This window comes from Adiantum capillus-veneris, chromosome 19 (assembly GCF_014529385.1).
Source record: "Adiantum capillus-veneris isolate H3 chromosome 19, ASM1452938v2, whole genome shotgun sequence".
In the NCBI taxonomy this organism is placed as follows: domain Eukaryota; kingdom Viridiplantae; phylum Streptophyta; class Polypodiopsida; order Polypodiales; family Pteridaceae; genus Adiantum; species Adiantum capillus-veneris.
In genome coordinates, this window is record NC_140949.1 from 7833237 (window position 1) to 7850102 (window position 16866).

Sequence of the window (16866 nt, forward strand, 5' to 3'; positions counted from 1 at the left end):
TTCCCTTGAGGTTTTTGGATTGGCAACAACCGTGCTGAGAGCTCAAACAGATTCAACATCGAGTCTAATGTAGTGTCTACTACAAAAGGTGAGTTAGACATTATAATTTACATCTTATACCAACATTGACTATTTACAATAGTCGCTATAATAAAAGTAAATTTTGACTTAATCCCATGCCGACTCAAGACTCTCTACCATTGCAAATTTACAATGAGCTCGGTATGTTTAGACCAAACAAAGCTAGAGTTGACATGATGCCCTCAAGAGGTTTTAAGATGATTTGAGACTGACATGCAAAAAATCATTGCAGAAGAATTCATGTTTTGCTTAGAGTTCCAAATAAAAATACAAGGGCCATGGTCAAAATTGATCTTTAAGGCTAGTATCTAATCAACATTGACGATATCATGTGCACCCGCATCAGTTATTGGAAGCCAAAAAGAATGTACTAGCTCTCGCATTTCTGGATGCCAATTTTTTATTGGACCAAAGAAATATATTACCCTATACCTGCAAGTCTTCAATCTTGAATTGATTTGTTAGAAAATTATACCAAAGTTTAGTATAGTAATGTTTTTGTATCTTTCCAAATCCATGTTGTCAAGATGCCCTTTTGTTCTATTTAGATTGGTTGAATGTACCTCCTACAGTCTACACATTCTAATGCATGGATTTTATTTGAGGTTACATCAATTTAAAAAATGGAATTTGCCTGGCAAAAATAATGTAGTTATCATAGTAAGGACGACTAAAGCACCATTAAAACTACCAAAAACGTAAATTTGTGTAAGGTGTACCCTAGTTGTGACGTAAAGCTATTGACACAAAAAGCAGTAATCTAAATTTTCACCCTTGTGCATAGGGGCAACTCCAAGAGGACCATAGGGGCACCTTGCAATTTTCACCCTTGTGCATAGGGGCAACTCCACTCCTCGATAAACAAATGAACAACATTGAGATGCCCTTTGAGCCTATAAAATTCTGCTATGGCACTTCTCCAAGAGATATGACTTGTCTAGATACATTAGTGAAGTGTTGATGATTTTAGTGCATCAAACGACACATTTGTTAATCATCAATAATAAAGAAATAGATGCTATTACCTCCAAAGTCGATTGCCTAGCTGTGAACTCACTGCAGCTATTGAGGTCACATTACTGGCATGAGCATGGACATTGAAACGATTGGAATTTTCGCTGAAACCACGCAGACCTACCGTGTGTATAATGGATCCAAAGTTTAGCTGGTCAAAATGTGCACTTGGTTTTAAATGGAAGCAGACAGGCAAACATGCATTCATGGGGACGCGAGAGAGAGAGAGAGAGAGAGAGAGAGAGAGAGAGAGAGAGAGAGAACAAGAGAATTTTTAACATCGTGGGAAACTATCCCAAGAGACCTCAAAGATCTAACCGGCCTACGAGAGTTGAACTCAAGACTTGGAGAGAGAGAGAGAGAGAGAGAGAGAGAGAGCTCTCTTGCGCTTCAGGCATGAATGTTCTGTAGCAAGTCAAAAGAACCAGTCCCCATATCTACGACTTGACCTAAAATGATCCGTGATGAAGGGGAATCCAAGTGGTCCCACTGTCTTTTTAATGTGCTCTCCACTAAGAACTTGGATGCTGTTTCAAAGCTCATTTTCAGGAACGGGGAGCTTTTGTCATGAATCCCAATCCTATTACAGGGGCGAAAGCCTCCACTATGGGTCATAAAGTCAGCGATTAGATTCAGGTGTCTTATGTCTACAGAAATGCCATAAGACATGAAAACCTTTTTCACCTCTGATACAATTGTTGCACGGGCTGCTTCTACACCATAAATCTCCAAAACTGCTGCAATACTGTTTGTTGTCAGCCTGTTGACATCAAGGTCATCAGACATTGACCAAAGGCCCTCAAAGTTAATACCCTCCGTCTGCAATGCCGGCGTGCCCACATCACCATTGTAATCAATCACAGATACTCGATCGATCCCTTCCATTGATCTCAATGACACCTGCTTAGCAACCCTTTCAACCGTCTGCAATAGAACATAAAATCCTTCATTGTTGAACAAAATTAGAAGCCTTAACAAAACTCCAAACACAGCGAATGCGAATACCTCTGAAAGAAGGATATGGGGAGTGTCATGCTTCACAGACACACGCATTTCAAAGCATGCACCATCAAATGTACTGCGTACTTTTGCTTGCTTCTTTTTCCCCGTTTCAGCAGAAATATTCTTCTCCAGTTCATCCTCGAGTGTGGCATGCTTGTTTTTGTTGTCTTCCTTTTCAGCCTCATTCTCAACCTCGTCTTCTGATTGCGCATTTTCAACATCAACTCCATCAGTACTTTCCTCCTCATCTGCTTCTTCATCATAAGCTCGTTCATCTGTCTCCTGAGCTCGCCTTTTCTCTGCATCTGCTCCATCTTCTTCAGCTGCAAGATCCCCATCATCCTCCTCAATTTGCTCTCCATGCTCAGTATTCCTGGCCGACTTCGTCACTTTATGGTCTTCTTCATCATCAAGGCCTTTATCCTCTTCCCACTCACCTAACTGAGAGAGTGACAAAACACGAATTGCATCTTTTGCCTTTTCACCTGACCGAAAAGAAACAGCCTTTCCCATTTCTCTTGTGATGATAGGACTGAACTGATGGCGAAGAGCAAGCTCATATTCATGCATCTGCAGTTGCAAGTACGGAGGATACCTTTCCTTGGAGAGGAAAGTTAATTTAATATTGTAAACCTTTCGCATTCTCCCATCCTGCATTGAAAATGGAATAACCCCAACCTCCAGCTTTTCTATCACATCAACCAATCGAACTCTGCGCAATTTCGCTGCCAAGCGTTCTGCATCTTCCCTACCAAAATGATATGAAAATAACTAAATAAAGGCTCCCAGATTATGAAATGATCAAATTTTTCATTGTGCACACAAACTACCTAGATTTTCCAGGTAGGAGAGGACATGTCATGACTGGGGTAGAGATTTTCTTTGCTGCAGTCATAAAAATTTCTCGTAAACGAGGTATTCCAAGAGTCACATTCATCTCTCCTCGACCAGCAAGATGGAAAGTATTCAGCCTGTAAAATGTCATGAATCAAAGGCTTGGACATACAAATAAACTAAAAATCCAGTTACTTTTGTCCTCTAATTTGTTGCCACCTCAACAGAAACTCACGTCATCTGTGTCGATGGCTCACCGATAGACTGAGCAGCTAAGACTCCCACAGGTTCACCTGGCTCAGCACAACTTGATATAAAATTGAGGTTCATTAGGTTTTTGAACTTCCTCCGTTCTTTATGCTTCGCCAAATGTAAAGCCTCTTTCTTGCTTTTTGGTATTGTCCGTAAAAATTGTTTCAACTGCTGATGGAAAGATTCTGAAATCTTTTCAAAAGTTGCATCGGTGTCATTCTGCAGTGTCTCTTCATCTGTCGCGTCAACTCCAATCCTCTGAGACAAAAGGGTGCGATTCTGGCAACAGTATGATCAATGTTATGCATTAGGGTTCAGCCAGACAAAAGCATTGCTACCAAGAGAACTAGCTTTTCCTGTCCCTACACTTTCTTGATGGTCCAACCTGAACGCCCGTCCACCATAGGCACGTTGCATGCATGCACCTGGACCACTCACTTTAACTGACTGTGTCGTGTTGAATCATAAGCACATGCATGCACATACTTAGGCTACTTGCTATAGCAGGGGAAGTCATTAAGTCATCAAGGTCAGAACTGCCTGAAAGAAGCTCAAGGGATGCGTATTGCCTTTTTAGTTCAGTGACAAGACCTTGAATGAATCACCATGTCATTTCTTAATAAAAAAGTCCCACTGTCCCTCTTCCAACACCGCAAAAGAGCTGTAAAATGTAGTCAAAGGAGGAACAACTCTCTAAAAGATGCAAAGAAAAAAAGCCAAGGAAATCCTAAAAGAAATCCTTTCAATGCCAGAGCCAGCACATACAGCACCACCATTATTCTGCAGCCTGATGAACTCAATTGTGGCACTCACTACAAGTCCCTCTTCCAAGGAACAGGAATAATACTTAAGGACTAGACAGAAATTTCCCTGCTTAAATTGCTACACAATCCTACTTCCCTCCGCTTAGCATTGACTTCTTTCTGCCTAGCCACAAACCAAGAAAACACGCTAAAAAAACAAAACAATCCTTGATTTGATTTGAGGGCATTTACCTCCATTAAAACTTGCTTTCTTGCACACACACAGGTCCATGCATCTCGCAAATAAAGATAGCAAGCAGAGCCTACATTCAGCATAGCTCCACATTTTCAATGCCCAAACCTGAAAAAGCAGGAGCTTAGCAAGGCTACTACTCACAGCTGCTAGTGTTTTGAATTGTGTCAGATAGTTCGTCTTCATTACATCCACCCCATCCTCTCCATAGCGGAACTGTATGATAGAACCATCTGAATCGCGAACAGAGTAATCATAGTGTACTCTCAAGCATTCAAGATTCTTTATAAGACACCTCTGCAAATATCCACTCCTTGATGTCTTCACAGCAGTATCAACAAGGCTGCACAATTTAAATAGCGAGTTACTTTCCTTGTTTCTTCACATGCCTATTGAAACATGACCTTTTCGACATTATATACAGAGTTGTTTTGAACATCTACACACTGATCCACTAGTTAGAGAGTTGAACAACTTGGTGATGACTCGACAAGTGCTGACTTTGGTGTGCAAAGATTCAAATACAAAGGATTTGCATTTAGTTGAGAAACTAAAGAGCAAATGCTTCTAAACTTTACGGCTGCAGGATAAAGGGATTATGCCCTGTTGCAACGTATTAATATTCATTGCAGCTAAAACCATATGCTTATAAAATTTAGGGCTGCAGGATAGGCCCTGTTTCTTTTAAGAATTTAGTATAAGGTTATTGATTTGAACTTTGAAGCATGCTTGCCTGCCCACCATTTTCCCATGACTGCATAAAAGATCAAAACTTTGTTTAAAAGCGAGAATTTCAGAGGCAAATTTGGTCGATCTATCCAATAAGTGGTACGGTCAGTTTGCTTAAAATCTCTTCAGGGCAAGGGATGACCTCAAGAACGCCTTTTGCAGACATCTCCGACCAAACAACTCCAGTGAGAAGGCTCTGGACTAGCTAGAGAAAATAGAGCTAGGTGTTGGGGAGACCTCGGTCAAGCTAATGGCCAGGACCAAGGCTCTAGTGGCAAATTTACCTCAACCGCTTAGGGATTTCATTGTAAGGAAATGGATTGAGAAGACCCTGCCACGGGCTACTCAACAAAAGCTACGTGAGACCTTGAGGCAAAATTCCACCTTGGTGGACTTCGTCACAATGACAACTAGAATTGAGGATGCCAGGCTTCTTTTCCCAGAGTCGGGGTCTCCACTACCACACCCGTCAACCACCTGTCCGGCTCCTTGACTACACTAAGGAGAGACAGCGGAAACTAGAATTGAGGATGCCATGCTTTTATTCCCAGAGTCTGGAACCTCCCAATACCACACTCACTAGCAACATGTCTGACCCTTTGGCTGCACAAGAGAGAGCCGTGATGTCCCCTCATTGGTAATTGTCGTCTTATCTATTTTTAGAGATCTTTAAACCACTGGCCAGGTGAGAACTTTAAAGATTCGGAATGTTTGCAAGTCGTTCATTATTATTGACTTAGCATGTTGTTTTCTAAGTCTCTCACCTTACAGAGTGTCACTGCATAGAGTGACGTCTTTTCCTTGAGACTTATGACGAGCACTTAATTGGCCGCCAATCTTAAGCCGTGAGTTTTTACACTCACGTTTTTCTAAAAATAACTTATGGTTATCCCTTTACTTCTTCCTCCCTTGAGGACTTTATCTGTCCTCAGATAAAACTTTATTGTCAAGCGTAACAACCACACCGCCTTCACTTTCTGCCTCTGGAGTCTATGCTCGAAGTTGAGTACCAAAGCATATACGAAGTGCTATCACATGAAACCATTAGTCCCATACCATACGCTTCATTCAAGGTCGCTTGGTTGACAAAGTCTTTTGAGGATCGTAGATCCTATTCATTGAGCCTATTATCCAAATTCTCTCTCTCTATTCGTTTTTTGGTCATTTGTACTGGACTAGAGACCGACTCCTCCCAAGGTAACAATCCAAGAAGCCTCTATCAGCTGAGTGTTCAAAAACGAGGGACTAACTCACATGGATGACTATCCAGGTGTCTCCTGCATGAGGGTCTACTCAGGAACCTAGGTGGCCATGCACATCCACCTTTGGCCAAAGTTTTCATACTCTAGATAGCCACACAAAGACTACCTCTCAATTTGTTACCAAAACTGCCTCTAATTGTCTCAATAGGCATTCCAGTTTTAACGCCTTGACTGAAACTTTACAGACCTTGTCTTGCTTCCAAATGTCCAAGATAGTCAATAACAACTAACCTTTGGTATTTATGTTTGTTAGCATTCTTTTCATCTTTCAAGCACCTTCTTTATTAAGCGGAGTTATGGTGGAGGCATCTTTCCCGACTCTTAAAAATTGCAGCAAAATAAACCATTGCAAATAAACTTTAAGTTGAAACAAACATATCTCTTTAAATGAATGAGTAATGTACCCAATGAATCCTTACCACCCTGATACCGATATAAAAAATTCCGCCACGGAATTCCCTTCAAAGAGCTGCTCATCTGAGCTCTCCACCTTGAAGCACAACATAGAACTGCCGACCCAACCATAGGAGTCCCATACTAATATAATCCTGGCTTGGTCGATCACACTTGGACACGACCCAGGCCTTACAGTGTGCCTCCTCAAATCTTGTGTGGACTCGGCCCCCAAGCTCTAATACCAATATAACGAACTTCGTAACAGAAATTCCTTAGAAGAGCTCTGCTCTGATCACTCTACCTTGGAGCACTACCTAGAACTGTGCCAGCCCACACACCTGTGTGGTGGTCTAGGCCTCCTCAAATCCAGCGTGGTCTCCACCCTCGAGCTCTGCATACACAGTGTATTGTCCGCACCTATCTGTGCATGCCATGAGTGCTCCATGGTCCCGATGCTACAAATGACCTGACACACACCCAATAGTCCTAGTGGCACAAAGTTCACTTTTCCTATCACAAGTTGGTGATGTGGCAAGGGCCACACAACGGATTCGGCTTTTAAACCTAGCCTTTTGCAGATTTCGCCAAGGGGCCTAATAGAAAGAAACTGAAGACTGCTCAACTTGTAAAAGTTTTGTCGACGGACTTAAATAATCGATTGGCCAATAGTAAAATTAAAAAATATTAAAAAAATGATGGCGGGCTGATTGTACAGAATTTCCATGTTTAGCACTGACAGTGCCACGTGGCAGCCTACAGAATTCCGCAATTTCCACTGGTAGGTTTGGGCAAATTTGGCGCAAGATTAGGTTTTGGGGCAGATGCCTTTGGAACCTATTGTTTTTAGAACTTATGCTCTGTTTTTAGCATCCCTTGTACTCTTTATAAGTGCCCCTAGGGCCATTCTTTGACGCACCTCGACACAGAGATGGAAGATCTGGACACAACAAGAGTTGTACCTTTGCAAGTCAATAATAAGAAATACCGAAACGGGCGCCAGTCATTGGGGCCAACGCGTCTACGATCAGAACTCCGTCGTGCCGTGTGTCACAAGACGGGCACCACGTGCCAGTAGAAAAGAACAGACTGAACGGACTTTTAGCACTTCATTAACAACTAAACTGAGAGAGAGAGATAGAGACAACACGCGACACGAAGTGGCGGAATCCACCCCAGAGAGTATTGGCCCCAAACCTTGGCGCCCCTTTCGGTATTTCTTTATATTGCATCAACACAGTACAAGCCAGTACTCCAGACTCTGCACCTTCTCCAAGAAGCATGCCAGAGAATGAGCCCTAACCTCATATTTAAAGGCCCTGGGCACCAAAAGCAGTTTACAGTAAAAAGCCTTCAAACTCAAAAGCATCTGGTCGAAAAGCAAAGCCAAAAAGCTGCTAGCGTAATTTACGAAAATCCGTACAGCCTGCCACGTCATCAACCAATGTAAAACGCGGAATTCCGTACAGCTTGCCATGTCATCATGTCAGCGCAATTTTCAAAAATCTGCCACGTCATCAGTTTGCACAAGTCTTGAGAGTCCAGCTTTATTTAAATCCTTTATGTCACTCGGGGCCCCATCAGACGGGGTCCCCATAAGTTGGTAGGACTTCTTCTTCTGTTACTTGTTCTCTTAGGGTTTAGGCCCCTCGGCCGGCATCTATAAGTTGGCTCAATTCTTTAGGCTTTGACTCGTCAGCAGTTTGTGACATCTCCCCTTCTTGAAAGAGAGTAATCGTCTGCGATTACAGCATATCTGCAAAACAACTCAAGTTCGCTCAAAAAAAAAATCCGAGGGACAATCAGTTTGCTCTTTTTATTAAGGAGTTAGCTTCTCCTTTCGGCTCTTTTGATGAAGGAGTTAGCTTCTCCTCTCGTCCAAATCGGAACTCTTGATATTCCGACGTAGTAAAATTAGCCATCGCACCCAAACCGTACTCATGCAACACAAATTAGGAATATTCAGTAGTTGGCACATCACAATGCAACACAAATGCTCACATATGCATGTTACAAGACATAGAAACATAAAGCCGCCGATGAACACTCCCCCCACAAATAACCATCCAAGTCCGGGCCATGAGCTGTTCAACGACTACCTCATCACTCCTCTCGCAAATAACCTAAACAGGTCTGGGCCATGAGATACAGAGGCCTTTTACAACCAAATGCCCCCCCAGACCGCAGCCTACGTCGTTTGGAGGTGCTGAGAGTAACCACTACTCAAACTTCTTAATACTCCCCCCGTAAATAACCATGCAGGTCCGGGCCATGAATAACAAGAACAATACTCCCCCTGTAAATAACCACAAGGGTCAGGGCCATGAGTATGAACAAGCATTCTCAAACATAATTTCTCACTACTCACCCGGGAGTAAAATTCACCAATCATTGAAACCAGTATTAAAACCAGAGTCAAACAATTCAAATCGGCACCAAGACAAGTTCAAAACAGATACCATCCATTTCAAACAAACTCCAAACAGGATCACCAAACAACTTCTCAAACAAATTCTCAGACAAAATTCAAACTCAAAAAGCAATCTCGACATCAGTCGAGCTCAAAAAGTCGATTGACTTTCCATCCTGAAACCTGCACCAAAAATTAGGGTTAGGCTCCTTCCATGAGGTCGTAGCCGAGCACAGCATGGTCCATCAGCTCTTTGACACACAATGTTTTCTTTGGCGGCGATGGTAGTCCCAAGATAGCAATAGCACTAGACCTTCAAGGTCATCTGCTCGTGAAGAGACATCTATTAAGAGATGTAGAGAAATTTCAAGTTATAATCTGCTAGGGTTTCCATGGCAAGCATTTCAGAATACCCCACTCTGCCAGAAGTTACACTCCGAAGGAAGATTTCAGAAACCATATAACTTCGGGAAATTTTTTTTCTTGAAAGCTTGCCAAGTCCTTGGAAGTGTGCGGCTTGGTAGCTATAGACATCAACATCTGCATGGCACTGTCTCTGAGAAAAATAGTGACTTGAAACAAATCTTGGATCCTTCTTTTGCAAGTGATTTTAATGGCTTATGCCCTGTAAGACATGAGCGGTGAAGACAGGAGCGCACCCGATGCGCGATGAAGTAAGGGTGGGAGTGGCTAATAAGCCCGGGTTGGAGGGCGAAGATCTCTCGAATAAAATTCCAATAGCTCTGTCTGCTCTTTTGTAGGACCGGTATGCTTTCAGAAAAGTACACGCCTGATGCTCTGATACCACTGTCACAAGACGGGCACCACGTGCCAATAGAAAAGAACAGACTGAACAAACTTTTAGCACTTCATTAACAATTGAACTAAGAGAGAGAGAGACAACACGCGACACGGAGTGACGGAATTCCACCCCAAAGAGTATTCGCCCAAACTTCGGCGCCCCTTTCGGTATTTCTTTATATTGCATCAACACAGTACAAGCCGGTACTCCAGACTTTGCACCTTCTTCAGGAAGCATGCCAGAGAATGAGTCCTAACCTCATATTTAAAGGCCCTAGGCCCCAAAAGCAGTTTACAGTAAAAAGCCTTCAAACTCAAAAGCATCTAGTTCAAAAGCAAAGCCAAAAAGCTGCCAACGTAATTTACAAAAATCCGTACAACATGCCACGTCATCAGCCAACGCAAAACGCGGAATTCCGTGCAGTCTGCCACGTCATCATGTCAGCACAATTTTTGAAAATCTGCAACGTCATCAGTTTGCGCAAGTCTTGAGAGTCCAGCCTTCTTTAAATCCTTTATGTCACTCCGGGCCCCATCGGACGGGTCCCCCATCAGTTGGTAGGACTTCTTCTTCTGTTACTTGTTCTCTTAGGGTTTAGGCCCCTCGGCCGGCATCTGTAAGTTGGCTCCATTCTTTAGGCTTTGACACGTCAGCAGTTTGTGACACCATGTCTCTTCTCTCTCTTTGTTTTCAAGTTCTTTTGAAATACTAAAGTGTTGCCAAGTGTGTAGATTACGGTTATCTCTGTGTTTCCATCAGATCCCTTGCCGGAATTGATTAGAGCATCACTTGTATAGTTTATAAGGAGGCCCTTGGGCCACTCTCTGGCAAAGCATCTGGACGTAGAGTTGTGCACAGTTGGACCCTCAAGAGTTCTACCTTTGAGATCGGCAATCAAGAAACAGGGCTGCCCATTGTCTCCTACTCTATTTGGTATGTATGTTGATGAGGTGTCTGAGTACATTGACAGAGAGGGTGACAGGGGTGCCCCGCTGGCAGGGACGTGGATCCCATTGCTACTATATGCTGATGATATTGTGCTGATATCTGACTCAGCACAAGGTATGCAATGACTTTTGGATGCACTACACAGTTTTGCAGAGGATAGTGGATTGTGTGTAAACCTAGGTAAAACTAAGGTTATGGTGTTTAACACCACACCACAATGGATTAGGAGATCTGTAACTACCTTCAAATATGGTCAGGAGATTGTGGAGTATACAGATGCATACACTTACCTGGGGGTAGTCTTTATTGGGCCGAGATTTTCTTTGAGAAGAGCAGCAGAGACTAGACTAACTACAACTGGTGTGGCTCTAGGAGGAATGGAGAGGATGTGTTCGCAGGTTCAGTTCCAGGAACCTAGGACAAAGTTATGGCTCTTTGATACTTTGGTTCCTTCTACTATGTTATATGGGGTGCAGGTTTGGGGACCTTCTATACGCCAAGATGGCTGGAGGCATATGGAGAAGCCCCTAGTATCTATGATCTCTCGGCTAATTAGAGCCAAGGCTTCCGTACCGCATGATATCATTCGAGCGGAATTAGCTGCCCCCCCTATGGAGATTGAGGCGCTTACCAGATCAGTCTCCTTTGTACACAATCTATGGGATACTACTAGAGACAGATATGCCAGGGTGGCTCTAGAGTCCTCCACACAATTAGCTCTTAATGGGGATACATCATGCTGGTTGCACAGATGGCATCATGGTTTCAGACACATGGTTTCACCATGGACAGGTTGCCTCCTTTTCAATACTCTCTTCAGGCACCCTTGAGATCTCTGACACGGGTAGAGATTAATAGACTTATTCGTCAGGATCTGATCCAGTTGGACACGAGGAGGACATGGATAGAGCCGTTACAGGAGTTGGGCACAAAGATGGCTTTCTATAAAGAGCATCTTCTCCACCTCACGGGGGATGGGTTTGTGATTCGACCTAGCTATATGGACACGCATCTTTCTCATGGTCTGCGCTGTGCCATTGGCCAGATACGCACATCATCACATCAACTCGAGATTGAGACTGACAGATTCAGAGGGACACCAACAGATAGCAGGATATGCTGCTTATGCCATCTAGAGCCAGAGACAGAAGTACATTACATATGTCATTGCACAGTGTACTATGAGATACGAGGCCGTTTTCAATGTCTATTGAGAGAAGGTTTTGGACCTCTATCTAGGGTCATGAGTTATGAGGATCAGAGATGTCTTGGGCTATATCTACTTGAGTTACACAAGCATAGAGAAATTTTACTGAGGAGAGTTGAAGAGCGACAACCCCAGAGACAGATCACAGATTTCTTTACACTAGATATTGTACACCCAGAAGAACAGACAGAGGAGCAACCAACAGTGGAGAGGTCTACCCGCACTACTGGCATTCTCATAGACCGAGCATTGGAGCTAGGGAGATCTAGACGACCCCAATGGGGAAGAGGAGCTACACGGTTTCGAAGGAGGCTACAGCAAAGGATTCGAGCCATACTCTTTCATCGTCCACCGTGCAGATGAAGATGGATCCCTATGAAGATGGATCTCTACTCCCCTCCCATATTGCCTTCACATTGTACTGCTTAGTTTAGGGTCCCGCAGTATTTATATTTTGTTATCCTAGTTTAATTTATTTTGTTAATCTGACTTTGTATCAGATACACCGCATTGTAACTTTCTGGTCTCATAGGTCACTTTGGCCACATTTCATTTCTCTCTCTCTCTCTCTCTCTCTCTCTCTCTCTCTCTCTCTCTCTCTCTCTCTCTCTCTCTCTCTCTCTCTCTCTCTCTCTCTCTCTCTACTGGCACTCTCATCGACCGAGCACAGGACCTACGGAGATCCAGACGGCCACAATTGAGGAGAGGGGCTACACAGCATCGACGGAGACCAAGGTTGTACCATACGTACTGTACGTCGTGCCGTATGGATAATTTTTTTAGGTACGTAAAAATACGTACCTTTGTAAAAAAACAACACATGAGAGGAAATTTAAGAAAATTTTATTTTCCTCGTTAGAGGGTTAACCAACCTATATCATGCAAAGTACTTCGGGACACATTACTACACACATTATCCACTAGAAATTCACTTAACTTCAAAACAAGTACCAACCTTCAAGAAACAATATACATTGAACAACGTAAAAACATTTCTACCTGCTGACAAGAGAACTTAGAACAATGACAAACCTTCAAGCATGAAGCAATTGAACGAAAAGTAAGTTGCTGACAATAAACTCAAAACTGTACAAACATTGCTTCAAGACTCAAGTAGCCCACATGGCACAAACTGCTAATAAGGATGGAACCAAAATAATGTCAAATGTCAAGCCAAAATGGCTCTTGATAGAGCGTACATAAAAAACAACATCCTACTGAAATATGTGAAAATGTCTAGACTCTAGACTCGTAACCAGTCACTAGTGCCTAGTGAAACTCATCGTCAGAAGAAGAAGAAGATGATACAAAAGCCTTTCTGTAACGTTCGATAGCGGCATTGGGCAGCGAAAAACTCACGCAATCGATATCCAGAGTCCAGTAGCCTAAAAGGGCTTTAAAATTTTTTATAAAAAAAATCATCGTATTGTACGATCCGTACATGTACTGTACGGATCAATACGGACGTACCGTACTGTACGGTTCCACACGTACGTATTGGTACAACATTGACGGAGACTACAGCAGAGGATTCGAGCCATACTCTATCGACATCCAGAGTGCAGATAAGGATGGATTCTATCAGTAGTAGTATTTTTGTTCTAGTCTTTTTGTACCCAGACATGGTATCAAATTCACAATTTGTAACAGTTTGGTCTCATAGGTCATTTTGGCCTTTTGAAGACGTTAATATAACATTTCATCACATCTCTCTCTCTCTCTCTCTCTCTCTCTCTCTCTCTCTCTCTCTCTCTCTCATGCAACAAAATGTAGGTCGCAAAGCATATGAGGAAAGAAGTAAGAAGGTTCAAGTGTCATCTCAAGAAGAAAAGCCACTTGAGGAGAATGCAAGTCCACCCAACAAATAGAGACACACGATCTATGAGACCAACTCACGCTTGCGAATAAGATTTTGGAACTGTAACGGGTATCTATGGAATGCGGGAATGGGCAATGATGAGCTTACCAATGACTCCAATGTGATACTTCTTGTCGAAACATGGGAGCATGATGCGCAACGAATTCTTGGATTTGACAAATACGATGTGCATTCTTCGATGTGGACCAAAAATGCAAAGCAACGAAGAGGCCAAGGAGGCGTAGCATGTATGACCAAATGTTAAGCATGATAGACCATCAATAGAGCCCAACATTAGAATGCAAGTGGAAAGATTTCAAAGAAGTAATCTTCTCTTGTGCGAAGGAATGCTTTTCGGTGAAACACAAGTCTTGCAAAAGGTCTAAGAAGGGTAGCACCAAGAAGAAATGGTTTGACATGGAATGTAGTCAAGCCCGAAAACACTTGCTAAGATTGGATGCAAGCAAAGACAAGGAAGTCTACTTGGAATGTTCACACACATACAAAGCACTTGTTCAAAAGAAGAGGAGAAGGTGGGAAGTCAAAAAACAACTTCTTTTAGCGCAAGAGAGAGCATATGCATGTGGCAAGTTTTGGCAAAATCTTAAAACGCAAGCGCGTTGAGAGCTTTGGTAACTTGACTCTTGAGGATATGCATATGCATTGCAAGAACCTCTATGAGCAACCCAATGTTGCTCCCTTCCGTTTATGTATCCCTTCTTTACCATTGAAGATGTATGCCACGCGCTTGAGAAATTTGCTACTCGCAAGGCAGGGGACCTTCAAGGTATCAAGGCTGAAATGATTAAATGGACAAGCAAGAAAGCAGGATATTGGGTATACGATATGTTCAACCTTGCACTTCAGCATGGCATGCCTCATGATTGGAGTGCAAATTGGATCAAACCTTTGCACAAAGGAGGAGATGTAAACAATGTGAACAACTATCGCACTATAATGGTTGGTTCTTTGATGGCAAAGTTATTTGGAATGTATCATGGAGATGAAGATAAGTGAATGGGCTGAAAAGAATGGCAAACGTGCGCTTGGCCAAGTAGGTTTTTGAAGGCATCATAGCACTATTGATCACCTTGTCACTCGGAGTTCTTATGGAAGCGTCTCGATTGAAAGGAAAAAAGTTGTATTGTTGCTTTGTGGATTTCAAGAAAGCTTTTGACATGATACAACGAGGAAATCCATGGAGACGTATGCAAAGTCTTCAAGTGTCGAGAGAATTTATGCATGCAGTCTTTCGCATCTACCAAAAAGTGATATGTAGATTACGGATGGGAGATGGAATTTCAGAATTTTTTTGCAAGCACCATTGGTGTCAAACAAGGATGCCCACTTTCCCCAACCCTCTTTGGGCTACTCATTGATGAATTGGAATGTATGGTTCTTGATTTTATGCAGAAAGAAGGCATAGAAGAGGTTAAGATCGGAAATGCGAAGATCATGCTTTTGCTTTATGCCGATGATGAAGTGCTCTTGGCACATACCTTAGAAGATGCACAAAAGCTTATGAGTGTCTTGCAACGCTTTTGCCTACATAGCGGGCTGATCGTGAATTGATTCAAAACCAAGGTTATGCTTGTAAAGACCCTCAATGACGAAAATCCATGCATTGTATACAACAATGAGAAACTTGAAGTGGTAGATCACTTCAAGTACCTTGGCCTTGAGGTTCCATCCAATCATAAATGGAAGGATTGTGCAATGCGTCGCTTGGAAGCCGGAAAGAGGGCTTATTATGCATTTGAGAATGCGTACAATGCTTGAGAGATCAAGTGTTGGGCTCTCAAAAAGTACCTCTTTGACACATTGGTGACAGCGGTGCTTCTTTATGGAGTGGAGGTGTGGGGATGAAGCATCGGGAAGTCTACTTGGAAAGAGTTTGAGAATGTCCAAAAGCGTTTTCTCGCCAACTTTCTCCAAGTCAATACACAAACACCCTACATGCTCTTACTTCTTTAGTCCGGATCGCTTCCCATTGAGGTCTTGGACATGCAAAGGGTTGTGGAGTATATGCTTAAGACACAACGTAGCCTTTTGCAACGACTTCCTAGAATCGCATATGAAGAAAGTCAAAAGGTCCAAAAGACATGCAAGAGCAAAATGGGTGGATGCTTGACATCAAGAAATGGTTTGGAAGATCGGGTGCATGTCACTTGGTCAAGGATGCGTCGATCGACTCCCAAGTTAACGAGGCCTTCTTACAACGCCAATGTATCACGGCTTGCGAGAAATCCAGAGGTTCTCGCTTCAGCCATTACACCACACACGTTGTCCCAAACTACAAATCTCTCTTCTTCTCCGAACGAGGTAACCGAACCCATCCCTACATCCTTAAGCCCATCCCGTTGAGTGCGATCCGCACCATTGCCTTCATTCATCTTAGCTCCCATTCTCTACGCTGCGAGATAGGACGTTGGGGCAATGGCAAGAGTCTCAATGACTTTGCACCTTATGCCCTCGTCAAGTGCGAGAGAGAGAGTACCACACACTACTTGAGTGCTCAGCTTTTGACCACATTAGGTCCTCTTTTCCCCATATATTCAGCCACAAACTCTACCTACATATCTTTCTCTCCCAACCACGATGTGAATCTCTATTGCGATGCTCATTTCAGCCATTTTTGAGCATCGAGAGTCACTTATGACCTCCACTCACACCACGTGACATGTTCATTTGGTCCCATAGATCATATTTGACCTTCGAGGACGATAATAGAACTCTCTCTCTCTCTCTCTCTCTCTCTCTCTCTGCGGGCTGCCCTATCGTTGCAACCCTCTGGGCGCTGCCCTCTTGTTGCATTGCTTGGTCCTTCGATGTTTCTGTTGCACCTGCACGTCACCCCCCTTCTGCCCTCTTGCGCCAAAAAACCGCAACCCCAACCCCAACGCCCCCCCCCCCCAAAACTCAACAAACATACACATCCCCAACTCTCTCTCTCTCTCTCTCTCTCTCTCTCTCTCTCTCTCTCTCTCTCTCTCTCTCTCTCTCTCTCTCTCTCTCTCTCTCTCTCTCCTTCCTACCTACCTCATGAGCATACCACATTAACCCCCCCTCCCAAAGTGC

The 16866-nt window shown here is 43.2% G+C and overlaps 1 protein-coding gene across 3 annotated transcripts in view; it reads right to left on the bottom strand.

The window, feature by feature from the left end:
- Positions 1 to 1431: 1431 nt before the first annotated feature.
- The window catches only part of NRPA1 (nuclear RNA polymerase A1), a 183335-nt gene continuing 167900 nt past the window's right edge, over positions 1432 to 16866 (bottom strand). For all 3 annotated transcript variants that reach the window (XM_086490201.1, XM_086490203.1, XM_086490204.1), the window contains exons 17-21: positions 4324 to 4522; positions 3167 to 3462; positions 2928 to 3068; positions 2101 to 2845; positions 1432 to 2019 (exon numbers count right to left, since the gene is read on the bottom strand). In XM_086490201.1, coding sequence (XP_086346327.1) covers positions 1486 to 2019; positions 2101 to 2845; positions 2928 to 3068; positions 3167 to 3462; positions 4324 to 4522 — 1915 coding nt within the window. In that variant the 3' untranslated portion in view covers positions 1432 to 1485. The remainder of the gene's footprint in view (positions 2020 to 2100; positions 2846 to 2927; positions 3069 to 3166; positions 3463 to 4323; positions 4523 to 16866) is intronic.